The sequence below is a fragment of the Lacerta agilis genome, chromosome 4 (assembly GCF_009819535.1).
Source record: "Lacerta agilis isolate rLacAgi1 chromosome 4, rLacAgi1.pri, whole genome shotgun sequence".
Taxonomy (NCBI): Eukaryota; Metazoa; Chordata; class Lepidosauria; order Squamata; family Lacertidae; genus Lacerta; species Lacerta agilis.
In genome coordinates this window covers 77,909,914-77,936,393 of record NC_046315.1, presented here as the reverse complement: position 1 = coordinate 77,936,393, position 26,480 = coordinate 77,909,914, and the positions used below count along the sequence as shown (strand labels likewise).

General features: G+C 42.7%; 1 protein-coding gene across 1 annotated transcript in view; it reads right to left on the bottom strand.

The window, feature by feature from the left end:
• FAM155A (family with sequence similarity 155 member A) overlaps positions 1-26,480 on the bottom strand; it is a 338,085-nt gene that overhangs the window by 1,623 nt on the left and 309,982 nt on the right. Inside the window, exon 3 of the mRNA XM_033146396.1 lies at positions 10,794-10,965. Coding sequence (XP_033002287.1) covers positions 10,794-10,965 — 172 coding nt within the window. The remainder of the gene's footprint in view (positions 1-10,793; positions 10,966-26,480) is intronic.

Genomic DNA, 26,480 nt, shown 5'->3' with positions numbered 1-26,480 from the left:
TGCTGCATAATTTGTGTTCGAATGCTTGGATCACTGTTGCTTTTACGTTTGCTTTCTATTTCCAAGAGGAAAATGAACAATAATGCAAGCTTTGGTCTTGATATTATTCAGAAGATCACTTCACCTGCCACACCTCATGATTACTTTTGCCAGGTATAGCCACATAGAAAAGTGTTGCATGTACCGACAAATTTGTGCATGCGAGTTTTTAAAATAAGATGTGCAAAGTGTATCAGTCCCAAGCCTATTTCCCTAACTGCCTTAAAGGAGGCTTCGAGGCCAAGATCCATGGGTGATTGCAAGAGCCTTCATGGTGGCAGATGATAGATGATAGATAGATGATAGATAGATAGATAAATATTGCAGAAACCAAAGACAGAATCACAGAATTATAGCTATCCATTGGGAACTTTTCTGTGTAGTCTTAGGGCTCATCCATGCTCCTCTTTCTACCATGGTTTCTAGACACGGGCCTGGTAATTTTTTCTTATGCTCTGCCCCTTTCGCCGGGAAAATCTGCGGTTTACCACTGAATTGAAACAAACACCAACCAGGTTTTCTGAGTAGTGGTGTGTGTTCTGATTCAGCAACAAACCATGGGTTTTTTCTGGGGGAAGCGGCAGGAGAAAACAAAAACCTCTAGAAATCCGAGGGGAAACAGAAGAAATCAGAGGACAGGGGGAAGTGTGGATGAGCCCTAAGCCTTTTTTTCCCTTTTCTATTTTGGTAGTTCCTCCCCACCCCCATTATATTTTATTAGGCTTCAACATTGTTAACATACACAATCAAAACCCAGTTTCATCTTCTGTCTTGTTTTTGTCGACTTCCCACCCCGTTTTCCATGGAGCAGTTGTTTCTCCCCTTCTGTTGCACCCTATCTATTAAATCATAACCATGATATTGTAATCTAATTGCTTCTGTTGCTCAAGTCCTGCTTGCGAGTTCATCATACAATAATATTCATTTAACTAATCCAAAAAGGCATAAATTATTCCATAAAACGCTAATCATTAGGTTCTGTTAATTTTGCCAGTTCTGCATAGTCCATTGTCTTACTTATCCATTCTTTGGTGGGAACTTCTTCTTCCTTCCATTTCTCTGCATAAGAATCCTAGCCGCTGTTGTTACATACATAAGAAGAGTTTGGATTTGGTATCCCGCTTTAACACTACCGGAAGGAGTCTCAAAGCGGCTAACATTCTCCTTTCCCTTCCTCCCCCACAACAAACACTCTGTGAGGTGAGTGGGGCTGAGAGACTTCAAAGAAGTGTGACTAGCCCAAGGTCACCCAGCAGCTGCATGTGGAGGAGCGGAGACGCGAACCCGGTTCCCCAGATTACGAGTCTACCGCTCTTAACCACTGCACCACACTGGCTCTCATAAACATACATAAACAGTTTTAACCATTTATTTGGGTTTTCTACTTCTATAATTCCTAACAGAAATAATTCAGGCTTTTTTCTTTCTTTTGGATATACTCATTCTGAACATAATTTTTTTTATCTCATCATGTATCATTTCCCAAAATACCCTCGCTTTCATACAAGACCAACACTTCTCTTTGGCAGTTTGAACCCATTGGTCATGTAGCTTCCAATTCTCAATATGTTCTTTTATGAGTAAACAAGTTCAGATGATTCCCCCCATGCCTAGGAGTATTAAGAAGCTGCTAATAAGTTACTGATTCAGTAGTAACTATTCACAGTTGAACCTTCTATACCGCTTTACATTAGGTATGATTCTGAGCATACCGGCATGGAAGAAGAGGTTTTAATGAAATGAATGGGGCTGATTTTCAAGCAAATGTCTTGAGGATTTAGGTGTACTTATTGCTCAAAAGCCGCTTGAGGAAGTACACTGTTGCACTTAATTCACTCCAGTGAACAAAACCAGCTGAAGTGCCAGAATGTTTGCCTTAGGGCTGTGTAGTTCTCACCATCTGTTTATAAGTTACTAAAAGTTCCTTTTCTTGTTCATTCCACTTACCTTTACTACCTGCAGATAGGGAACAATAAGCTGGGGGGGGGGAGAGTCCAAACATTTATTTAAAGCTACCTTCTATTTATTATTTTTTAAATTACTCTTACGTACTTTAGAGCTGGAGTAGGCAATCAGGCCAAGCAGGATCTACTGGAAGATTTCTGGGTAATTTGCAGTGGATCAGCAAAAGTTTCTGATTCCCAGTGGTTAGGACATTACATTGTGCAGACATTACTTTATAGTCAGCTTATTGGTGGAAGTAGCTATTCAACAGGAAAACGAGAAGTAGACTTTTGCATAAAAAGCATTGTAAGGTCTATTCACTTCTGGTACTGAGAGCAAATAATTTTAACTGTATGTCTTTGGCACATGACACTAGTCAGCCCTGAGTGCTCACTGGAAGGACAGATCCTGAAGCTGAGGCTCCAATACTTTGATGGAGGGCAGAAAGAGAAGGGGACAACAGAGGATGAGATGGTAGGACAGTGCTCTTGAAGCGACTGGCATGAGTTTGGCCAAACTGCGGGAGGCAGTGGAGGATAGCGGTGCCTGGCGTGCTCTGGTCCATGGGGTCACGAAGAGTCGGACATGACTGAACGACTGAACAACAACAACTAGTTAGGAGTTACTGGGGCTCTTATTAAATAAGACAAGTCTGAAGACTGCCCAGGCCTCCTACAAAGTTTTGAATTTGGACTTATAGCGGCTTCATGGAAGGGGAGTGAAACCACCATATCTTTTAGGATGTTAAGGAAAATGAAAAAAGGGGGTTAATTCTCCATGAGCTGGCAGAAACGTTTGTTTGCTGCCTCGCTCAGCAGCTACTTTGGTACTTAGAAAAAAAGGAAAATTATTTTCCTACAGGCAGGGTTGTTTTTTTCAGCCAGAACTCAGTTCCAACACCTCTCAGCTGGACGCCATTGCTATTATAAGAGAACAAACAATTAAGGCAAAAATAAAAAATAAAAATCTTTCCAGTAGCACCTTAGAGACCAACTAAGATACATGTATCTGAAGAAGTGTGCATGCACACGAAAGCTCGTACCAAGAACGAACTTAGTTGGTCTCTAAGGTGCTACTGGAAGGAATTTATTTTTATTTTTTATTTTGTTTTGACTATGGCAGACCAACACAGCTACCTACCTGTAACTGAAACAATTAAGGCGTTCATGGTGAGTTCCAACACCTCTTTTTCTAGAAAAACAGCACTGCCTACAGGCAACATCTCAACAATCATTGATCATGTGGCTAGCTTGCTATCATGACACCTCACATCTGGCAATATGTCGACATCACAGTTTCCCTATAATTTGCCAAAATGTAAACCATAACATACAGCACACAGCAATTACATAATGCATGACATCAAGGGTTTAAAAAAACGTGTTGTTGTTTTTAAAAAAGGGAGTCAGAGTTCATACGTTAACTGAGGCCCAGCTTAACTTCGGTTAGACCTCTGAATCTCCTGCACAACTTGTTGCGATATTATCTCTCTCTCTCTTTCTTGTGTCCAGAGCAGAAAGCACCACCTTATGTATCAGAAAGCTGTTTGCGTAATTCAAAAGATAGAGAGCCATTTCTGCCATAATAAACCTGCTTCCAGGAATTGGGAAAGGTTTCAAGAATCAGTCTTTTGGATCCCTATCCAAAGGGTAGTAATATATCTCCCACCTATGTTTATATGCAGAGCCTGTCATCGTACGAAACCCTAGATGGTAGTGCCCACCTAAGACCGCCAAGGGCATCGTCTGGAATCTGAGCTCCATAAAGGTATTTCTTAAGGCAGCCGGCATGAGTTTGGTCAAATAGTATGCTCTCAAATGCTTTGTTCATGTAAGAGCAGAATTCATACTCTTAGAAGTAACTATAATATTTTGTCGTAGAGACTCCCAGTATTGCTTATTAAGGTAAAGGTAAAGTTAAGTCCAGTTGTGAACGACTCTGGGGTTGCGGCGCTCATCTCGCTTTACTGGCCGAGGGAGCTGACGTTTGTCCGCAGACAGTTTTTCCGGGTCATGTGGCCAGCATGACTAAGCCGCTTCTGGCGAAACCAGAGCAGCACATGGAAACGCTGTTTACCTTCCCGCCGGAGCGGTACCTATTTATCTACTTGCCCTTTGACGTGCTTTCGAACTGCTAGGTGGGCAGGAGCTGGGACCGAGCAACGGGAGCTCACCCCATTGTGGGGATTTGAACCGCCGACCTTCTGATCGGCAAGCCCAAGGCTCAGTGGTTTAGACCACAGCGCCACCCGCATCCCTGTTGCTTATTACCCCATTCCATATAACACAAAGCAGGAAGTCGTTCAGTTGGCAGAGTTGCAATTCATTTGATGTAATTTAACTTGCTGCAGTCTGCTCTCACCTTGATAGTTGACTGGAAAACCAATTTTTTTATTTGAAAAAAATTGCAATATTCAATAAATAGTTTCCAATTTTTCATAAAGCTGTCATGTTGCTTTTATATCAGCATCACTTCATGGCTTTCCTCCCAAAGAATGCCAAGCATTGTAGTCCCTCCACCATCCCCCCCAAGAGCCCCTATAGTTTTCAGAGTTTCCTGGGGAGAGAAAATGACTATTAAACCAGTTAAGGCATTAGTTTAGCTGTACCCTCTGGCGCTGTGGGTTAAACCACAGAGCCTTGGGCTTGCTGATCAGAATGTCGGTGGTTCGAATCCCCACGACGGGGTGAGCTCCTATTGCCCAGTCCCAGCTCCTGCCCACCTAGCAGTTTGAAAGCACGTCAAAGTGCAAGTAGATAAATAGGTACTGCTCCGGCAGGAAGGTAAACGGCGTTTCTGTGCACTGCTCTGGTTTGCCAGAAGTGGCTTCGTCATGCTGGCCACATGACACGGAAGCTTTTATGCCGGCTCCCTTGGCGAGTAACGTGAGATGAATGCCGCAACCCCAGAGTCGGACACAACGACTGGACTGGTTAGGGGTCCCTTCTTTACCTTTACCCTCTGAATATTTCACAGTATTAATTGAATATGGGTTGAAATGTTTATTGGTCTCCACTAGGTGTCCCCAGTTACCTATCAAACATTACAAAAAATATATAGCAGTGGTAAGCCATGCATAGACTTTGAAACACAACAATTAAATATCAATAGCACTTTGTTACAGCATTTGTGCAGTGTCTTGCTCACTGGCTGTAAAAAAAATTTTTTTGAGACTGTCACTCTGCAATCTATTGGCTCAAATTCCAGGAGCTGAGTTTAATGTTAAAAGCCAAGAAATCTTTAATTAAAAAAAATACCGGTACATTAAAAGCCTTACATGGACCACAATTATCAAAATGTTTGATAAATCTGTGCCATTATTATTGTTGTTGTTGTTGTTGTTTGTATTCATTTTCATCTTTAAACTGTTTAGCATGGTTGCATTGTTTTATGTCAGAGCATATGAGATGCCACAGTTGTATAAAATTAAAAGTTGTATCCAAGTGTAAATACCAAAGGGAGCAAGCGAGGCAGAGGTAACTGCAAAGCATTTGAGGCAGGTTGCAATTAATTTATCTTATATAGACAGCCCTGGTTACTTACATGGCAAGCGTGCAAGAAATGAGGCTGGAGATGCCTTTACTCCTACATATTTCCTCTCGAAAGCTTAGCTAACTGGTCAATTGAACTGCACTTGTAGGGAGATGGTGAATATGATCCCAGGCAACTTCAGCAATGCATAGTAAAAATTTTGGTATATTGCACTTGGCCGCAAGAGATATAATTTGTTAGCAAATTATAAATGGCCTAAGAAGTGGGAGCTTGGCTACCTTTATATTAATTGATTCGGCAGGAGATTTTTTGATAGCAGATTTTGGAATTCAAAATAAATTACGTTTTGCAAGCACAAATAAAAACTGCATTAGGAGCCATGTTTTAGTGTATAAACAACTACCTTCCCCCTACGGTCACTGACCACCAAGATTTGGTCAGATTTAGCATCCCTACTGGAGCAGATCAGCCATAAATTCCCCACAGCATTTATACTTCTTTGCAGGGATTTCAATGCCTGAAGTGTTGCAACTTCAGAGTGCCTCTTGGTACTTTTAGGCCTAGGCTATTTTACTAGCCTCTCATTGCTCTTTGGATAAGAATTATAACACACCGGGCCTGAAATTGTTGGCATTTTTATTCTAGCATAATTTATATATCCTTCATGGGAGTCCTGTCCTGGAGACATTTCTGTGAATAGGTGTGTCAATCTGCACTTCTTCTATGGTTTATGGCATAAGTAAGAAGGTCGACATGAGATGCTCCATAATGAACCCTGCTTGACCTTGGTACAAGCCTGATCCAAGCCTTGTCTCCTGAAAGACATTCAGGCATACCCCGAGAGTTCTCCATACCTTGGATAAAGGTCAACACATGCAAATTTAGTTGCCAAGTACAGTCCATTCAACTCCTCAATGGGGGCCATTAAGGAATTTGAAGGGAAAGCACATATCTCCTTTTTTTAAAATAAAAAAGTGATGTCTAAGTGGTCGCTCTACATGCGTATCCCCTACACCAGAGGTCTCCAAACTACGGTCTGTGGGCCGGATATGGCCCGCGGGACTCATTTATCCGGCCCCCAGCGACATCTGCCGCCTCCCGCTCTTACCGGTGCAGCGCGGCGCGGCTGTCCACTTCTGGGTCGGAGGAGCAGCGGAAATAGCTTGTGCACATGCACAAGCATTATTTCCAGTGCACATCCGGGTCAGAGGAGGCCCGTGCACATGCGCACAAGCTATTTCCAGTGTTCCTCCAACCCGGAAGTGAGCTGGAAATAGCGTGTGCACACCACCCTACGCCCCACCACGCGATCGGTGCTGGAGACACCGGCCCGAAGCGCGGTAAGTTTCCTGCCCCCTGCCCCACACAGTTCAAGGCACCCAAAAAAAAAATACTTGAAGGGAGAGCAGGCTAACTCGTGGCACTTAAACAGAAAATTCTTTCTAGTAGCACCTTAGAGACCAACTGAGTTTGTTCCTGGTATGAGCTTTCGTGTGCATGCACACTTCTTCAGATACACTGAAACAGAAAGATCATACCAGGAACAAACTCAGTTGGTCTCTAAGGTGCTACTAGAAAGAATTTTCGATTTTGTTTTGACTATGGCAGACCAACACGGCTACCCACCTGTAACTGCACTTAAACAGAGTTGCTCTGTTAAGCAGAGAAGGGGAGGAAGATGCAGTTCCAAAAACAGCCTCCTCTTTACCACAAAAATGGAGAGATTTCTTCTCTCCCAGGAACCAGAGTGATCTGAGGCCTGTTAAATAAGCCCTACATTTTTTCCCTCTTGTTTCAGACCTGCAGGCAAGAAGAGGAGAAAGCAGCTGAAGACCAGCCAACCAGAACTGCAGGCTGCCACTTCAGACTCATTCATGCATGAGAACTGCAAAACATTGCCACCTGCGGACAACCAATGCCTGAAAAATACTAGGGGTCAACTGCAATCTGTGTATTGTTATGTGTTTATGGCATAAGCCCTCTGGTAATATTTTCAGAGAAACTCTTTTTATTATTGAATGGTGATTTGCTGCTCCTGTTGATGACACGTAAATATTAAATTGAACAGGAGAAAGAGAGATCACAAGGTTGGGACTACATGCTGTCTATGTAAGACCATTTCTGCTCACCTCACTGCTTATGGAAAGGAAACTTCTCTGTAGAGTCCATGTTTGAAAATGGAAGAAAAGCACATCCATAAATGTTCATGGGACAGTTTACTCGGTGCATAGAACTAGTGATTTGGTCAGAATTATAGATGCTGCTGATGAACAGTCACACGTGGTCTGAAAAACCAAGTGTGTTGAGAGCGCTGGCCCCCTTCCCCTCAAAATGCTACTCCTGATGCCTTATATCTGCTCTCTACCTGAGGCTGTTTTTGAAGACCACCTTGCAACTTGGTAGCTATCAGGCTAGATGAGACCATATGTCTTTAAAAGCACGACCCTGCCTGCCATGAGTTACTGAGGGTGTTAGTGCTATACAAAAAGCTTAAAAGGCTTAGGGCCCAAGTGACTCCCCCAATAACTAACACCCCTTGCTTTGGGGCTGGCAGGAGAGGCCCTGCTCTTGATCCTCCTGACCGGCATGGTCTGTGGTATGGTGACTTGAGACAGGGCTTCTTCTGTGGTGGCACCTCAGCTGTGGAATAATAATAATTTATTATTTATACCCCGCCCATCTGGATGGGTTTCCCCAGCCACTCTGGGCGGCTCCCAACGGAATATTAAAAACACGATAAAACATCAAACATTAAAAACTTCCCTAAACAAGGTTGCCTTCAGATGTCTTCTAAAAGTCAAATAGTTGTTTATTTCCTTGACGTCTGATGGCAGGGCATTCCACAGGGAGGGCGTCATTACCAAGAAGGCCCTCTGCCTGGTTCCCTGTAACCTCACTTCTCACAGTGAGGGAACTGCCAGAAGGCCCTTGGAGCTGGACCTCAGTGTCCGAGCTGAACGATGGGGGTGGATACATTCCTTCAGGTATACTGGACCAAGGCCGAATGCACATCTTGGGGAAGAGCAGTTGCCATTAATTTTTAAACACGTCAATTGAATACATGCCTGTTCACTGGTCTTTCAGGAGGTAAAATTTCATTGAATCTAACAGCGTAATTATTGTTCTTGTTGTGCTATGCTGATGTTTTGTTCTTGTAGTTTTTAGATTTTTAGCAATTGTATGTAAATGGCTGTATTTTTACTATGATATCCCAGGCACCTCAGCCTTCTTTGCAGACAGAGCAAAGGAGCATCAAGGTAAATAATAGTAACCACTTGGGATGGCAGATCTCTGTGTGGGTCTTCCTCCTACCACTTTGGGATAGGTAGTGTTCGTACATTCCAGGGCTAGCCAGGTATTTTGGCTGTGGCATTTGTGCTGACTCCAGGTCCTTCTGCTATGTCAGACTTTGCAGATTTCTCTGGGCTTGGTATGGGCATATGAGACTCCTAACTCCCATATATATATATATATATATATATATATATATATATATGGCTGTGAATGTCTAAAAGTGAAGAATAACTTATTCTGCCCTGCATGTTCAACAGAATTAATTAGCCATGATACTGTATGCATATGTTACAGTTAATAGCAGTGTCAAAAGCAAGCATGATAAAAGGTTCCTGTTCAATAATTAATTATTCTCCCTGCAGTATTGCAAAACCTAGAATTTCTCCTCCTTTAATTATGTTAAGGAGAAGATGTGACCAAAGTCCCTTTTCCCCATAAGGTAGCTTAGTGAGTTATATAGAAAGTATGCTGAGCTCAGTGTGTGCGTTCTGCACATGGCAGGGGTGCAGTATGTCTCAAGCTGCACCACACTTCATGAGGCATGGATGGAAACTTCAGAATGTAAGAAAAGCCATGCTGGATCAGATGAGTGGCCCACCTAGACCTGCATCCTGTTCTCACAATAGCCAGCCAGATACCTATCGGAAGCTGGGCCTAGAGGATCTACACTGGCTCCCAGTACATTTCCGAGCACAATTCAAAGTGTTGGTGCTGACCTTTAAAGCCCTAAAACAGCCTTGGCTCTGTCTACCTGAAGGAGCGTCTCCACCTGCATCGTTCAGGCCGTGCACTGAAGTCCACCTCTGGGAGCCTTCTAGTGGTTCTCCCGCTGCAAGAAATGAAGTTACAGGGAACCAGGCGGAGGGTCTTCTCAGCAGTGGTGCCCTCCCATCAGATGTCAGGGAGATAAAGAGCTACACAACTTTTAGAAGACATCTGAAGGCAGCCCTGTAGCAGTTTTTAATGTTTTATGTTTTATTGTTTTTGTATGGGTTGGAAACTGCCCAGTGTGGCTGGGACAACCCAGCTAGATGGGCAGGATATAAATAATAATAACATGATGATGATGATGATGATGCAGGAACTGAGCACGAGGGCACTCTCCCCTCTGTCCCTTCCTAGCAACTGGTATTCAGAAGCAGAACATAAGGGGGAATAGCTTTTGATTACTCACAACAGTGAAGTTGGGAGCTAAACAGGTCTTACGACAGGCGAACCATTTCACCATTTTTTCAGCAGACAGGTTGCATGAGTGGCCAGCCTAACGTGTAGAATGCAAAGAAATGTGGTCCTTTGTAAAAATTAAAATTAAAAAGTACCTATGGTGAAGTCATAGTGCATTATCGGCAATATTAGGTGCATAGCCCAACTATCACCCAGTAATCACCATCACTTACCAATGTGAGCAGGGGCACAAAGACTGGAACTGCAGGAAGTGGCAGGAAGTGGCATTGGGTTATGCAGTTCATGGGGGGGGGGGAATTTAGGAGGGGGAAGGAACCCAAGAGCTCAATCAGCAGCATGAGAAGCTCTCTCTAGACAGGCCCTGAAAGAGCAACTGTGGCTTTTGAGCAGGCAACATGAACAGGAGGTGCACAGGAGCATTAAAATAAATTATACCCAAGAGAAAGAGAACAAATAAGATTAGCCTGGCATGCACTTGTATCTGAGAACTGTTAGTCAACAGAGGGAGAGAGAAAAGGTAGCTGTTCAGACACAGGGCTCTGGACTGGGCTGGGGTTTTTGGGAAGGGCTCTTGGGTAGAAAGGAGGAAGCGAGGAATTTCTGTACCACCTAATAGCAATGGAATAGCAGGGTGACGGGGAAGCAGAAGTGCAGACAAGGGCAGGTTGTGTAATGATCCCCAGCCATGCCCACCCATGGGCATGTTGCTCTCAAGCTTCCTTTGGACACCTTTGCTTTACAACCTTTGAAAGCCTTTGGGGATGACTATACTTTGCCCTATCATACGGTGGTGCGTTCAGAGGGAGACGCCAAATAACGACTGCCGAAATCTGTCCTACCTGTACAGATGAAACTGGATAATCCTCCATAGATGACATCATCGTTGTCTGGTAATATAAATGGACACCTTGTCTGAACCTCCAAACAGTATTGCTTGCAAGGAATTGTGTTGTTGCAGTGAGACTGTGTGACTTCAAAATACTGGGAACAGAGCCAGGCTTTGTAGACAGTCTAAGGAAGAGGTGAGGAGGGGGGCGGAGAGAGAGAGAGAGAGAAAGAAAAGAATCAGACATACAGATGAGCCAAAGCAACATTACCAGGATTAACTATGTATACATTGCACGGCACACAATTCTAACAGACTCTCACTCAGGTAAATTGCATTACTTTCCTTCCAGTTCCAGAAAATGATTTTCTGAAATGCTTTCTATTTCTTTATCCAATCATTGTACCATTAATTCCATGAAATACATGCCTGGTTTGCATGTAATACTAAAACAGGCTTTAGCTTTATGTGGACAAGCAAGCTGCAACAACAACTACTTCACTTTCCCATGCAGGTGGAAAGAAGACCTAGTTGGAGAATTGGCTTCACTTTGGTTAGTCTTGTTGAGGCACAATAACAAACTAAGTCCACTGCCCCTACATAGGTCCTTCAGGGAGACAGCACCCTACAATGCCCACAGGGCCCAAACCTTACTCTCTCTGTGGCATTCAGTGCCAGTCCTACTCAGAGTAGCCCCATTGAAGTTAAGGAATATGACTTAGGCTCATTAATTTCAGTTGGTTTATTCTGAGTAGGACTAGCATTGAATCTAAGCTTCTGGGTGCTTCCAGATGAGGCTTTAATATTGCAATCTCATCCAGTCTTCTCATTAAAAAAGGGGGGGGGGAAGCACTTGGAATCTCTACCAGGACTTCAGCATCTCCTCAGCACGCTGTATTAACTCCCACTTGGTGGCGCTGTGGGTTAAACCACTGAGACTAGGGCTTGCTGATCAGAAGGTCAGCGGTTCGAATCCCTGCCACGGGGTGAGCTCCCGTTGCTCGGTCCCAGCTCCTGCCCACCTAGCAGTTTGAAAGCATGTCAAAGTGCAAGTAGATAAATAGAGACCGCTCCAGCAGGAAGGTAAATGGTGTTTCTGTGTGCTGCTATGGTTCGCCAGAAGCGGCTTTGTCATGCTGGCCACATGACCCGGAAGCTGTCTGTGGACAAATGCCGGCTCCCTTGGCGTATAGAGCGAGATGAGTGCTCCAACTCCAGAGTCGGACACGACTGGACCTGATCGTGTCAGGGGTCCCTTTACCTTTATCTAAAGTTCTAACCTCACATTAATATGCTAGGCATGGGACTGCCAATGAGATATTCCAGGACCCCAGAATGCAAGATGGTAGAGAGGTGAAGAGCTGAACACCCCAGTGAGATGAAGGATTCCATTGGACTTGCATGGGGAAGTGAAGGGAGCAGCTGTGTTACTGGGCAGGTGGATATGTCCCCTGGCATCTCTCTCATCGGTCCCAAAGATCCCAGATCCAGAATGGGATCAGGGGAGCAGAAAATGTAAGCTCGTGCGCTTAATTCAAATTTCAATAGTGGTGTATGCCAAAATGCACTGAAACTGTGGTGTGGCTGGTGGAGCTTATCTGGGAAATGAATGCACTGGAGAGTAAGAGAAGGCAGCAGCCAGTTCCAAACAGCAGCAGCACCTGGAGGAAGAGGAGAAACCTGCTTCCTCTTCAGGTACCTTGGTGCCGGCTGCCAGGCCCAGTTTTTAAAGTGATTTCTGTCTGCCTGTACAGGATTTCGGTCCTGTACCTTTGGCCATGCCTTCATTGAAAAGCCCCCTTAGCAGAGTGAATCCAAATCAGTTTGGCTAAGTTATATACTTGAACAATGGAAACAAAATACAGGAAAGAGCTTCCAGAAATAATACACCAGTCAGTTTGCCTGCTGCAGTTCCACCATGTAAAGTCAATCACAAATATTCACAGAAGGTGGTGCTGGTTCCCTGCAACTAAAGATCAAAACCCAGGTATAGCAGCTAAAAGCAATGTGATACAGGGTTCCTTTGATCACTTAGGTGTCATGCTATATAAATTTACTATTTTCCTTTTTTATCACTTGAACATGTAAACTCTCAGGATGAAAGGACATATGTAGAAAAAACTGGAAGGACAATTAATTTGGATTTCATAACCGTGAGCCCTCCACCCCAAATATTTCTAGTAACATAGTTCAAGAGCATATTGATCTACTTTTTAAATAACATGCTTAGATGTAATACTTTTCTACCTGTACCAGTTAATCTTCATATACAGGTGAAACTCGAAAAATTAGAATATCGTGGAAAGGTTCATTTCTTTCAGTAATTCAACTTAAAAGGTGAAACTAATATATGAGATAGACTCATGACATGCAAAGCGAGATATGTCAAGCCTTTATTTGTTATAATTGTGATGATTATGGTGTACAGCTGATGAGAACCCCAAATTAACGATTTCAACTTTGGGGTTTTCATCAGCTGTACACCATAATCATCACAATTATAACAAACAAAGGCTTGACATATCTCGCTTTGCATTTCATGAGTCTATCTCATATATTAATCTCCAGTAGCCAATGAAAACAATTGCTTACATAAATGGACTTTTCCACAATATTCTAATTTTTCAAGTTTCACCTGTATGCTTTCATGAATAGCTTGGGCTTTATACACGTTTGAGAACATCTCCTTTCATTTAATCCTATGACCGGGGTTGATTTTAGCCCGAACTCAAGTTCTGGCACCTCTCAGGTGAACTCCATTGCCATATATAAGAGAACAAGGAAAGCGTTTGTGGTGAGTTCCGGCACACACACACACACACACACACACCTGAAAAATAGGACTACCAATGAGTACTGTACTTTCACTAAAGTTCACTATCCTTATTTGAACTGCAGAGGCACATCGGCAGTCAATCTCAGTAGCTGCTCACAACTGTAAATGTATCCATGACCAGCCATATTTCACCAGACTATCACACCAACTCGCCAGATTCCATCCTAGCGCTCTCTTTCTGGCTTTCTGAGTTGGGATCTTGCTCCACTCACTATTCACCATATTCTGTTGCCAGGATCTGCTCGTGATCTACGGTCATCCACCACAGTTTGCAGGTTCCATCCCAGTGAACCCCAGCATACTTGTTGGCAAGTCTATATGCAAGACCTCTCTCTCCCTTGGAAGATAAGCAAATGCTGTGTGTACTATGTAGAAATCTGCCAACAAAAGAAGTCCACAGATGAACTGTACCCTGAGCTTCTTCTGGAGCTAGAGAAACCCCAGATTACCCCAGGAAACACACTGGCATTACAAGGGCTTCTTTTACTAAATCAAAAACAATATCCCAGAAGATCTTTCTTACGACGGGGCTGAGATTTTCATTTGTAGCTTTGATTTGTTTATAGGGATGGCCAACTTCCAAGAGACTGTGATCTACTCACAGAGTTAAAAACTGGCAGTGATCTACCCCATTTGGGGGGGGGGGGGGGTTTCATGTAAAAGTTGTTGAGCTTCTTTGGGGAAGAGGAAAGCAACACTGAGCTTTTCTTTTTGGAAAGGAAAGCCCTATTTTTGGTGGTTCAGGTCATTTTAGGGGTGCAGGGCAAAGATGTTGAGCTTTTTTTAGGGGAGCCAAAGTTTTCTTGGCTTCTTTGGGGGCAGCCACTGATCTACCAGTGATCTACCACAGACGTCCAGTGATCTACTGGTAGATCACGATCTACCTGTTGGACATGCCTGGTTATGCATATAAACCTTAGTGTCATAAGCTGCTTTGAGTTTATATCTATATTTAAAAAGTGGGAGGTAATTTTAAAAAATAAACACAATACACTTTTATATATAAAAAAAACTGGAGATGAAGCCAATAGAAGGTATATTTTGTTTACTTGGGGGGGGGAGTTATTTATTTTTAGATGTTTTTCATCTATTTTTAAAAAACATCTCACCTGCCCAAAGCCCTTAGAAGAGGGCAGAATGCTTAGTTAAATAAATGAATCCCAGAAAAATTACTGCCTCATACAATTTCTTAATATTATTATTCTTATCTAAGCTGCTGGATAATGGTCATTTAAGCATTTCTGAGGGGATTAGTAAGTACATTTCTTCCACTGGCAATTGTAAAAAAGCAGTATAGAATAACTGATTATTTTTCCTTTTTCCTCCCTGTACCTAGCCTTCACAAAAAGCACAATGAGAACTTAAGGGAGGAGGGGACTGCAAATTCAACAGCTGGGAGCTTGAAAAGGGATAATTTCCTAGAGAACTTGGTTCAATTTAAACCCATTTCATCTTATCTGTTCTGGTTTTAATTTGTGTCAGTAAAAGTTTAATTTCTGTAATTACCCACAAAGCTGTTATCTCCAGCTTATTTGCAATGGCAGCAGGTAGTGGCAAAGTTGCTAGGTGACCAGCTAAGAAAAAAACATCTATTGCTAATCTGTGGTTTATGATTACCACTTGCAGTTGGATTTTTGTCACTGTACCTTGCAGGGAAAGATATTCCCATTACAAATGCAATATCAATTGCTTAAGGAGAGCTTCCATGTTGTTGTTAGCTTAAACATATTATTTATAGGCTAAAAAATCAAGGTGAAACTTTTGTTTTGTTTGGATAGGAGCTTTTTGAAAATTGTACTGGCTTTCGAAACAGATAGCTATGAAACTAATAACCTTTGTGCTTTCAGTGCCTTGGCTGATCTTATCTCTTATGATTTTCCCGTTGGGAAAAATACAAATACTGAATAAATTATTGTTGTAAAAATCCGACTCCACTGTAGCAAATGAAAGGGGTTTGCTGATTCTCAAGGAGTTACCCATGCTAAGAGCAGCTAGGCATTGCTGATAACGGGAGAGATGACACCACCCACTCTAGAAGTCAATTGCCACCTTCCATCTAGCAGTAGAGGACCTGTTATGCTTCTGCTACCGAGACATCTTAGTGAAGAGTGTTCTCCTCCTCGCTTTGATACATTGTGAGCAGAGGTGGCATATTTTGAGGCAGCTAAATGGATTTTCTCAGTGCACCATACACTGGTGATGGCATCAGCCTAAGAATAACAGTATCGCTATTCTGGGTTAGACCATCCATTTCCCACACTGACCAGCTTTCTGGAAAGCAAAGAAGCAGGGCCCGAAAACAACCCTCCCTCCAAACCCATCATCTGCTAGTCAGAGGCATACTGTCCCATATACCTGGAGGCGTCTGTTTATCTATCTGGGCTGTGATAGAGCTACCATCCTTTTCCCACGCTATCTAAGCTTTAAAGATGTCTTGGGAGAAGTGCCTTGGCTCAATGGCGAAGCACATCATTTGCATGCCAGTGGTCCCAGGATATTGGCCGAAACCCAGAATATCTGCCAACCAGAATAGGCAACAGTGTTCTAAACTTTACAATGTGCTCATAAAAATGCAACAGTCTGCTCAAGAAAGTCAGTGACCCAACCAGTCCAGCTTCCTCATCTCACAGTGGCCAACCAGATCTGCCTATGGAAAACCCAAAAGCACAACAGGTTGTGATTCCCAACAACCAGCATTCAGAGACATACTGCCTCTGACATGGAGGTATCACATAGCCATCATGGCTAGTAGTGTTGACAGCCTTATATCCCATAAATTTGTCTAATCCTCTTTTAAAGACATCCAAATTGGTGGTCAATACTACTACTTGGGATCAGATTTCATCATTTAACAGTGCACTTTCTGATGATGTAGTTTCTTTCGTCTGTCCTGAATATTCCAACGTTCAGCTCATTTGGATGTCTCCAAGTTCTAATATTACGAGACAGGAATAAAAACTTCTCTATGCCCATGCATAATTTTATACATCCCATATGACAAACGCATAATCCACATGGCCGTAGGCTAGCAGGCATGACCTCATCTTGGGGCAATGTGTTCCATAAATTTGTTGTGCATTGGGTTGTGGGAGGCGAAACTACCCAGATCCTGAGATCTGGAGTGCCTTTTCATTTGTGGCAAACCATTTGAGAATGCCCTTCCCTAAGAAGCTTAATACCTAGTGGCTTTGTCAATACTATTTTCAGTATGTTTTCAAGCACCTTAGATCCATGTGCTCTTAATATACTGAATTTCCGATCTGCTGTGTACTTTTAGCATTGTTATGCATCTTTCTAGTTTTTTACTTGCTGCGACTGACATTTTTAATGCTGCTTTTTTAAAAACAACAACAACTGATCACTATTTAATAGTGATCAGGCAAGGCACCTAGAAAACCCTGTTACTGGGAAACATACAAATACTTTAAGTTAAACCCTTTTGTCAGCCCGGAACCTCTTGCTAAGCATCTTTCTTGGGTGATCCCAAGATATTACACTGCAGCTGGCATTTTCAATGTTCTACCGTTTATAGCTGAGAGGAGAGGAAGACTGAAAAATGATTCATTATAAAATAAAGACAATTTGTCCTATTGGTATAAAAATTGGCACGTTGAATTGGCCCAGGGAGAAGTATGATTCTGTTCGAATTTCAGAAATATCTAATGGAAAATGGCTAAGTTATACCTGTTGCAAATATTTTTGTTCAAGGTGCAGAGCTCCCACTGTTTGCAATTATTTTTACATCCACGTCTAGGGCTTGCTGATCAGAAGGTCGGCGGTTTGAATCCCTGTGACGGGGTGAGCTCCCGTTGCTCGGTCCCAGCTCCTGCCCACCTAGCAGTTCGAAAGCACATCAAAGTGCAAGTAGAGAAATAGGGACCGCTCCGGCGGGAAGGTAAACGGCGTTTCCGTGCGCTGCTCTGGTTCGCCAGAAGCGGCTTTGTCATGCTGGCCACATGACCCGGAAGCTGTCTGCGGACAAACGCCGGCTCCCTTGGCCTATAGAGCGAGATGAGCGCCGCAACCCCAGAGTCGGACACGACCTGACCTGATGGTCAGGGGTCCCTTTACCTTTACCTATAGGTACAGTTTTTAAAAGAACTTTGCAAGTTCTGAGTATGTGAAAAATCACAGATATTTCAGGTTACATATGCCTTTCACTGGCCTAGAGAAAATCCAAAGTACTGGTATATTCCCAAAGTTATGAGCTTTCAGAGCTCCCATTTCAAATCAATAATCCAGTCCTCTCTCACACCCCTTAACACAGGAGACAGAAGTTTCCTAGATCTACAGCTATCTTTTATATCTTAAGAAATGACACACTTTTCATATGAGGAAGCTTTCTTTTTCTAATTTGATGTTTCGTTGCATATTATAAAATGAATCAAAATATCCAATAAACACACACCATTATCAAAACAGAAATGAACCGAAAAGAGAAATCATTAACATTCAGGCTGTTACCAAAAATAAATAAATAAATAAAATTAGAACACCTTGCACATTAGAAAGAAAACAAAAACCCACACAATTACAGCTGATGTGACAACAATCTAAATACGTGATGGCTTTTAAACAAATGTCTCTTTACGTGAATCCTGAAGTGTGACACATGAGGACTGAACCAGCATCATCAGAAACATTTGATTCAGCCATAAGAAAGACTATATAACCCCATGTAATGCTGTATAGCAGCTGGTATGGCTGATAGCAGATGGGAGACCCTATGGGAATCTAATGAGACTGATGAGGCTTCAGCCCTACAGACACTTAAAGGTAAAGGTAAAGGGACCCCTGACCATTAGGTCCAGTTGAGGACGACTCTGGGGTTGTGGTGCTCATCTTGCTTTATTGGCCGAGGGAGCCAGCGTACAGCTTCTGGATCATGTGGCCAGCATGACTAAGCCGCTTCTGGCAAACCAGAGCAGTGCACGAAAATGCCGTTTACCTTCCCGCCAGAGCGGTACCTATTTATCTACTTGCACTTTGATGTGCTTTCGAACTGCTAGGTGGGCAGGAGCAGGGACAGAACAACGGGAGCTCACCCCGCCGCGGGGATTCAAACTGCCGACCTTCTGATCGGCAAGCCCTAGGCTCTGTGGTTTAACCCACAGTGCCACCCACAGACACTTACCTGGGAGTAATTCCCATTGCGCTCAGTGGGGTTTACTTCAGAGTAGACATGTGCAGTACAGTACACTGTATGAGTATCTGAATGACAGCAGAACCATACTGCAGTTTTTGAGAGTCCCAAGGAAGTCCTAAATGCTAGAATTCATAATTCTCCAGCTTCTAATGACTGTCTTAAGAAACAGTTGCCATGGGGAAATGCAAGCTGCACAGCACACAACACTTGTGCAAATGTTAAGGGGGACATAAGCTGAGCAGATAATATGCATATCACCAGCCACTGTGCATGTTCCTCAGGCATGGAGAATGTGCATAATTGCCCCATGAGAAGGAAACTGTGCATATTTGATGGCCATAATATCTCAAGCAGGCCTTTGGTTATTGACTGAACTGTAGTTTACCCCTCACAGAACTACAGTTCCCAGCAACCTTTAACTGAGAGAAAGAACATGCTTTGAATGTGTGTTAAAGGTATAGTGTGTACACAGCCAAAATACCAACTTTGACACTGTACGAAAGCTAGATTTTTCCTCGATAACTACTGCATTTTGCAAAGGGTATATGCATACCTTTATTTTATTTTCCTGTGTTTTCATTTTGCATTTTTAGTATGGCCATGAGCCTCAAAAGCTGGAAGTGGCCTGGGCCTCCCTGGGCCTCTGAAAGTGCCTACAAATACCCGAAGATGTTCAGTATTCTGGAACCTTTTAAATCACTTTTCCAAAACCAGGTTCTAAGAGTATGACTAAAGAAATAGTCGTGGAGTATGCTATTATTTACCAAGGATAAATTATTTACCAAGATGGAGCAGCATATTAATCAAACAAATAAACAACACTGGCTGTGTATGGTAATGAAACAATATTGAAGCCTCCAAGCTTATTATAAAGTGTAATTGAATATCCAATGTTTATGCTACTCCTTCATTACATCAGCGTTTATTTTCTATGCGTCCCCCCCAGTATAAAATATGGGTTTGTATGTGTGCAGTAATGTGCACACATTGTTTCTAAGCCCAGATAACAACACCTTCATTTGGTTTACTATACAGTGGTACCTTGGTTTACAGATGCTTCAGGTTACAGACACTTCAGGTTACAGACTAACCCAGAAATAGTACCTCGGGTTAAGAACTTTGCTTCAGGATGAGAACAGAAATTGTGCGGCGGCAGCAGGAGGCCCCATTAGCTAAAGTGGTACCTCAGGTTAAGAACAGTTTCAGGTTAAGAACGGACCTCCAGAAGGAATTAAGTTCTTAACCCGAGATACCACTGTAATGTTTTTTATGGTATCTATTTGCAACTCTTTCCTTTCAGGCAGTCCCAAATAGCAAAAGCTAAGCTATTCGCAAGAAGGGCACAGTAGACAGCTATTGGGTGCAGCTGCACTTTGGTTACTATCGGCTGCAACAGCTTGCAGTTGCAACACGGGTTGTGCATATTCACTTTCTATTCATAAACAGAAAGTTGTGTCGCTTATTTGGATGTTAACTGGCCTTGCTGCAGTAGCAGCTGGCAAGGTGGGCCTGTGTTATTTACTTGGCTTTCCAACATGGTGGCCACTGCTGGTAACCAAGAGGGGGGATGGTGGCAGGGAGGATGGTGTGTGGGCACAGATGTTGCTGCATCTGCACTGTACCTGCCTCCACCCCCCCCCCTCAGTTGCCAGCAGTGACCTCTGTGCTGGGAAGCCAGAGAATAGTCTTGGTCTTCCTTCCTTATTGGAAAAACCAAGTAAGCAATCTGGTCCCACCCGGCTGGCTGTTGGCTATTTTAGTACTGTATGTTGTTAGCTGCCTTATGTTATGCACATTATACTTTATGTTCTTTTACTAAAGTTTAGGTTTGATAAGGAAGTAAGAACCACACCTATTTAAGTTTCCTCAATATTTCAATATTCAATATCCCCCTCATGTTTTCAAAGCTTCTGAAAGATTGACATGTCTGCCAAAGGCAACCTGGGTCAAGACTGTGCCCTTACAAGTGGACCGATACTGATGAATTGGAAAAATAAAAATGCAGCTCGCTTCTACGATTGGATTGAAGACTTATACAAACTCGCAACATATGAACAACTTGAATATAAACACAGACTTGACACAGACAAACTCAACGATAGTTGGAATCCATTCCTACAAATACTGTACAGTCATACCTTGGATCCCAAACGCCTTGCAAGTTGAACGTTTTGGCTCTCGAACGCTGCAAACCCGGAAGTGAGTGTTCCAGTTTCCGAATGTTCTTTTGGAAGCCAAACATCCAATGGGGCTTCTGCGGCTTCCGATTGGCTGCAGGAGCTTCCTGCAGCCAACCAGAAGCCATGCTTGGGTTTCCGAACATTTTGGAAGTTGAACAGACTTCCAGAACAGATTCCATTTGACTCCCAAAGTACGACTTTAATAGGTTAAGATCTGGTGAAGTATAATAACAACTTTGTAAACCATACAGTTTTGGGTCCCTCCCTCTCCCCCTTTACTTTCCCTTCTACAAGGCTGCTGTTCTCTTTTTCTTTATCTCTCTCTTATTTATGTCTCACCATGTTTAGTGCACATACAATTATGTGCTTTTTAACTTTCAATAAAGAAATAAATATGCTTTTTTTAAAAAAAAGACTGTTTCAAGCTAATACGATGTTGTTTCACAAAGTTGCTTTGGGAAGAAATAAAAGCTAAGTCACTGTTCATGTTTCAAAATGTTTTGTAAGTGTTAGAGGAGAGAGCGGAAAGAGGGAAACCACTTAATGGCAGGGAGGCCTATATTTTGCCCTGGTAGGGTGAGGGGATACAAAGCCTGTAAAATCAATTTCAACTGATGTTATTTTATTTTTTAAAAAAGAGTTCCAGTAATAAATCTGGCACAAATGCTTCATAAGTTGCAAATTCTGTGTCGAATTCTGTTTTCTGAATACATTGTGATGGGAGACATCATTTTCTCTCCTGAAAGAAGGTAGCCAGCAACACTGAGTAATCCTTGTGTTGTTGCTAAGACTCAACTGAAAGCCTCTTTATGAGAAACCAAGGAAATAGTCCTTATTATGTCAGTCTTCATTTCTCCTGTTCAGCTGTAGATCTACATTGCAATAATGTCAACTCTGATTAAATAAGGCCAGCTGGAACTGGAAACTACATAAACAATGCAAGTATAATCAGGATGTATGTAATGTACATTGTTGCAAGCATCCCAGAGAATGTGAGGAACAATAACCCTTAGGTTGCTATTAAGACATGTTTATTGATTTTGTTGTTTTCACAGTGTGTCGTCGTGTTATTCTTTCTAACTGCCCTTCGAAGTACGCAAACATGGCAACCTAGAATGTTGACTGTGCATCAAACTACCTGAATGTACAAAGGATAATTTACCCACATTCCAAATACAAAGACTTAGACCCTTTCTCCCTCTTGTTCAGTCTCCTTTTCATTTTCTCCTGCTTTTACATGCCCTTCCTCTCTACTTTCTAGTTGTTAAACATGGCAAAGCAGTAAAAGGGACAGTATGTCAAACTGCTGGGGTAGAAAGAATCCTCTGGAGAATTCACACTGAGTGTAGGTCTCAAGTGCAGAATTGTTGCCTCTCCAAAATATGATGTACTGTCTAAGGGTTCGATTCAATAAAACATATGTCTTGGCTTATGCTCCACGAAAACTGAGGAAAGCTGTGGAAGTGGTGGAAAAATCAATTTTTTATGGATTCCAGAGCAGAGAAACCTGACAGGTATATATATATATATATATATATATATATATATATATATATATATATATATATAACAAGAGCAAGATATATAAGCTGCATACTGAGATATGAGACTAGGTAACCATCGCACATTTCTTGGGGGAACGGAGGAACACACACGTGATTAAAGCTGTGACTCATTAGTAACCAGGTAAAGGTAAAGGGACCTCTGACCATTAGGTCCAGTCGTGTCCGACTCTGGGGTTGCAGTGCTCATCTCGCGTTACTGGCCGAGGGAGCCGGCGTACAGCTTCCAGGTCATGTGGCCAGCATGACTAAGCCACTTCTGGTGAACTACAGCAGCACACATTTATCTGCTTGCAATTTGACGTGCTTTTGAACTGCTAGGTAGGCAGGAGCTGGGACCAAGCAACGGGAGCTCACCCCATCACAGGGATTCGAACCGCCGACCTTCTGGTCGGCAAGCCTTAGGCTCAGTGGTTTAACCCACAGCAAGTGGGATCTGCATAGGTTGGCTGTAACTCCTACTTTACATAGGACAGTCCTTTATCTGAAGTTCTGCCAGAGGACAGCATTCTGCTTGAATGAGTCCTCTGTTTGAAGGGCTGCCTGGTTCAAGTCCAGTTTCAAAGATAACCAAAAAGGTACAGCAGGGCTACTTCAACAGTTAGGAGCTGGACAGAGACTGAGCAGGCACACAGACAAACCTGGTCATGGTCTTCACAACTATGGTGAGATGTATTGCCTTGCTATTTTAACTATAGTGCTTTCTAAATTTGCATCTGCATATAAATTTGCATTATCTAAAAGGTAAAGGACCCCTGACAGTTAAGTCCAGTCGCGAACGACTGTGGGGTTGCGGTGCTCATCTCACTTTACTGGCCGAGGGAGCCGACGTTTGTCCGCATACAGTTTTTCCAGGTCATGTGCCCAGCATGACTAAGGCGCTTCTGGCGAAACCAGAGCAGCACACAGAAACGTCGCTTACCTTCCCACCGGAGCTGTACCTATTTATCTACTTGCACTGTGACGTGCTTTCAAACTGCTAGTTTGGCAGGAGCTGGGACGAAGCAACAGGAGCTCACCCCGTCGCGGGGATACGAACCACCACCTTCCGATCAGCAAGCCCTAGGCTCAGTGGTTTAGACCACAGTGCCACCCGCATCCCCGTTGCATTATCTACATACGCTTTTTTCTTCTTTATGAGTGATGCATTTCCTCTTATCTGCGGACGTGTAAGTAAACAATCTACATGCGTGTATGGGAACAGCTCTCTATGTACAGCATCTGTGCCAACGCAGATGCACATCTAGATAACTCAAAAACCTGCCACAATTTTAGTTGGCCCTAATAAAAGGATTGCCTGTGGATTTCCCCCACCCGCTACCACGTTCCTCCCTCTTCCAGATCGAAAAGGACCTGTGCACGAGCAATCACGCATCATTTGGACGAGCCTAAAATGGTCACCACCTGTACTTAAACAGACACCCACAGACCATAGTGCTGCATATCAAGAGGAGTTTGCTTCTATAGGGTGTCCAGTGCATACATTTGTGGGCTAGTAAGCAGAAAAAGAACCTTGCTGGATCAGACTAAAGCCCTTTCTAGCCCCCACAATGGCTGATCAGATGGCTATGGGAAACCCACAAGCAAGAATCATAGAATCATAGAATCATAGAGTTGGAAGAGACCACAAGGGCCATCCAGTCCAACCCCCTGCCAAGCAGGAAACACCATCAAAGCATTCCTGACAGATGGCTGTCAAGCCTCCGCTTAAAGACCTCCAAAGAAGGAGACTCCACCACACTCCTTGGCAGCAAATTCCACTGTCGAACAGCTCTTACTGTCAGGAAGTTCTTCCTAATGTTTAGGTGGAATCTTCTTTCTTATAGTTTGAATCCATTGCCCCGTGTCCGATTCTCTGGAGCAGCAGAAAACAACCTTTCACCCTCCTCTATATGACATCCTTTGATATATTTGAACATGGCTATCATATCACCCCTTAACCTTCTCTTCTCCAGGCTAAACATACCCAGCTCCCTAAGCCGTTCCTCATAAGATATTCCTCATAAGCCTTCCTCAAGATATGACTGCAATAGCTTTCTCCTACAACACACACACACACACACACTTCTGTACTGCAGAACATATACAGTACCTGACAAAGTAGCTGGATATGATACTTTATTCCCTGTACACTTGACTTTTGCACACAGTGTAACTCTTGTTACTTTGTGTTCTCCGACACAGTGCTTATAAACACATTTCATACAACATTATGTGCAACTGAAGCCCTCTGATATCAGTGGTACTTTGATACAATTTGATGGTTTAGTTATATTGATTTCAATTGGGCCATACCTGATTCTGAGATTTGGTTCTAAGGTTTTCTTTTTGAATCTACTTTCCTTCCCATGTAAGCTTTATAAAAAATCAAATATTGTGCCTTTCTTTTCTGTGCTGTTCTATAGCCTTCATTCTGGTTTGTACATATCTAAAAAGAAACATGAGAAAAATACCAAACTGTCATCTATCAGAACAGCTACAGTAACTTGAATTTAGAAAAGACAAAAAAGGACAAATACAGATTGCATCTGTGTTTGTCCACTGTCATCCCCCCCCCCCCAAGTAAGATTAAACTCAGTTGTGGTAAAATCTGAAGAATTTATTGCATTAAATCCTATCTGCCAAATTAAACCAAGCTATTACAAGGAATGCATATTGTCTGCAGGGTTTCCATTGAGAGCTTCCTGAGTTTTATGATAGGCTATTATTTGTTAGGTACACGAATGTTTAATATTACAGGAGAATTGTTTAGTTTTACTGCATATAAATTATTTCTTATAGATCATAAATATTTCCACCAGTTAATTTATAAGCTACTATAACAAAACAAATCAGCAGACTGTATTATCAGTGAAAATTAGGGTAGAGAAAGTAGACTAGTAAATGTATTGTCCTAATTTAGCGTTACCTCATCAAAGTACAGCTTTTGCTAAAATTTAATAGAAGAATGCTTTTGCACCAGCATTTCCAAACAGAGTACCAGTGAAATTGCCATCACTGTTGATTACCATGAAGATTGGCTTTACGTTGCGGATAGTCACCAAGCACACAAAGATATTAGTATCTGCCTGTCACAAGTATTACCACTTGTTCACAAACCAACACTTATCTTGCTGCCTGTTTACTGAATGCATAGATAGTGAAATCTGCCCTTAGGGTACAATATGACACTTCATTGTGCATCTTAATGTGATGGTTAGCAAACGAAGTAAACATTTCTGCGATTGACTAAAGCAAGATGCCACAACTAGGCATCACATCTAATGTTTATTAGCCTTTATTACGATAGCTTATCCCATAGTAGGGAAAGTGGTCTGCTGGGTATGCTAGTCCCAAGCCCTTTGGGCCTTTCTATCTCAAGAATGAAACCTTGAACTTGGTTTGGTAGTGAACAAGCAGCCAGTGCAGATCCTTAAGCACCAGAATAAATGTGTAGGGCCAGATATACCACTCAGTACTCTGCCGCATCAGTCTACACTAGCTGTAGAGTCCCATCTAAGCACATAGAACTCATTACAGCAATCTAACAGTGATGTTAAAAATTGGTCGTGAGCACTCCATGCTGCAGAGGTCAATTGACTTCTATCGAGAGAGAGATCAAACAATACTCTCGGATTACCGGTAAGTACCTGCGCCAAGGGCATCCAGAACAGGCAGACATACCAGGCCCAATTCTTGGACCCAGAAACCACTCATCTACTGGATCTCTGTCTTGTCAATATTCAGTCTCAGTTTATAGTTGTAAAGCATGAGACAGTATGGTGGGAGAGGGGGAGAAGTCTAGTTGTCTAGTTTGTACAGCACAATCTTCATGCTAATGTCATTCTGTAAAAATGTCGTGCTACTTTGTAAGTAGAACTTCTAAGCCAGAATTTATTCCACACAGCATTCAATACCAATCTAGGAAGAGGGTGGTGGGCAGTGGGCACAATTTCCTATCTTTCTACAGGCGCATTTCCATGGCAGGAAATAAATG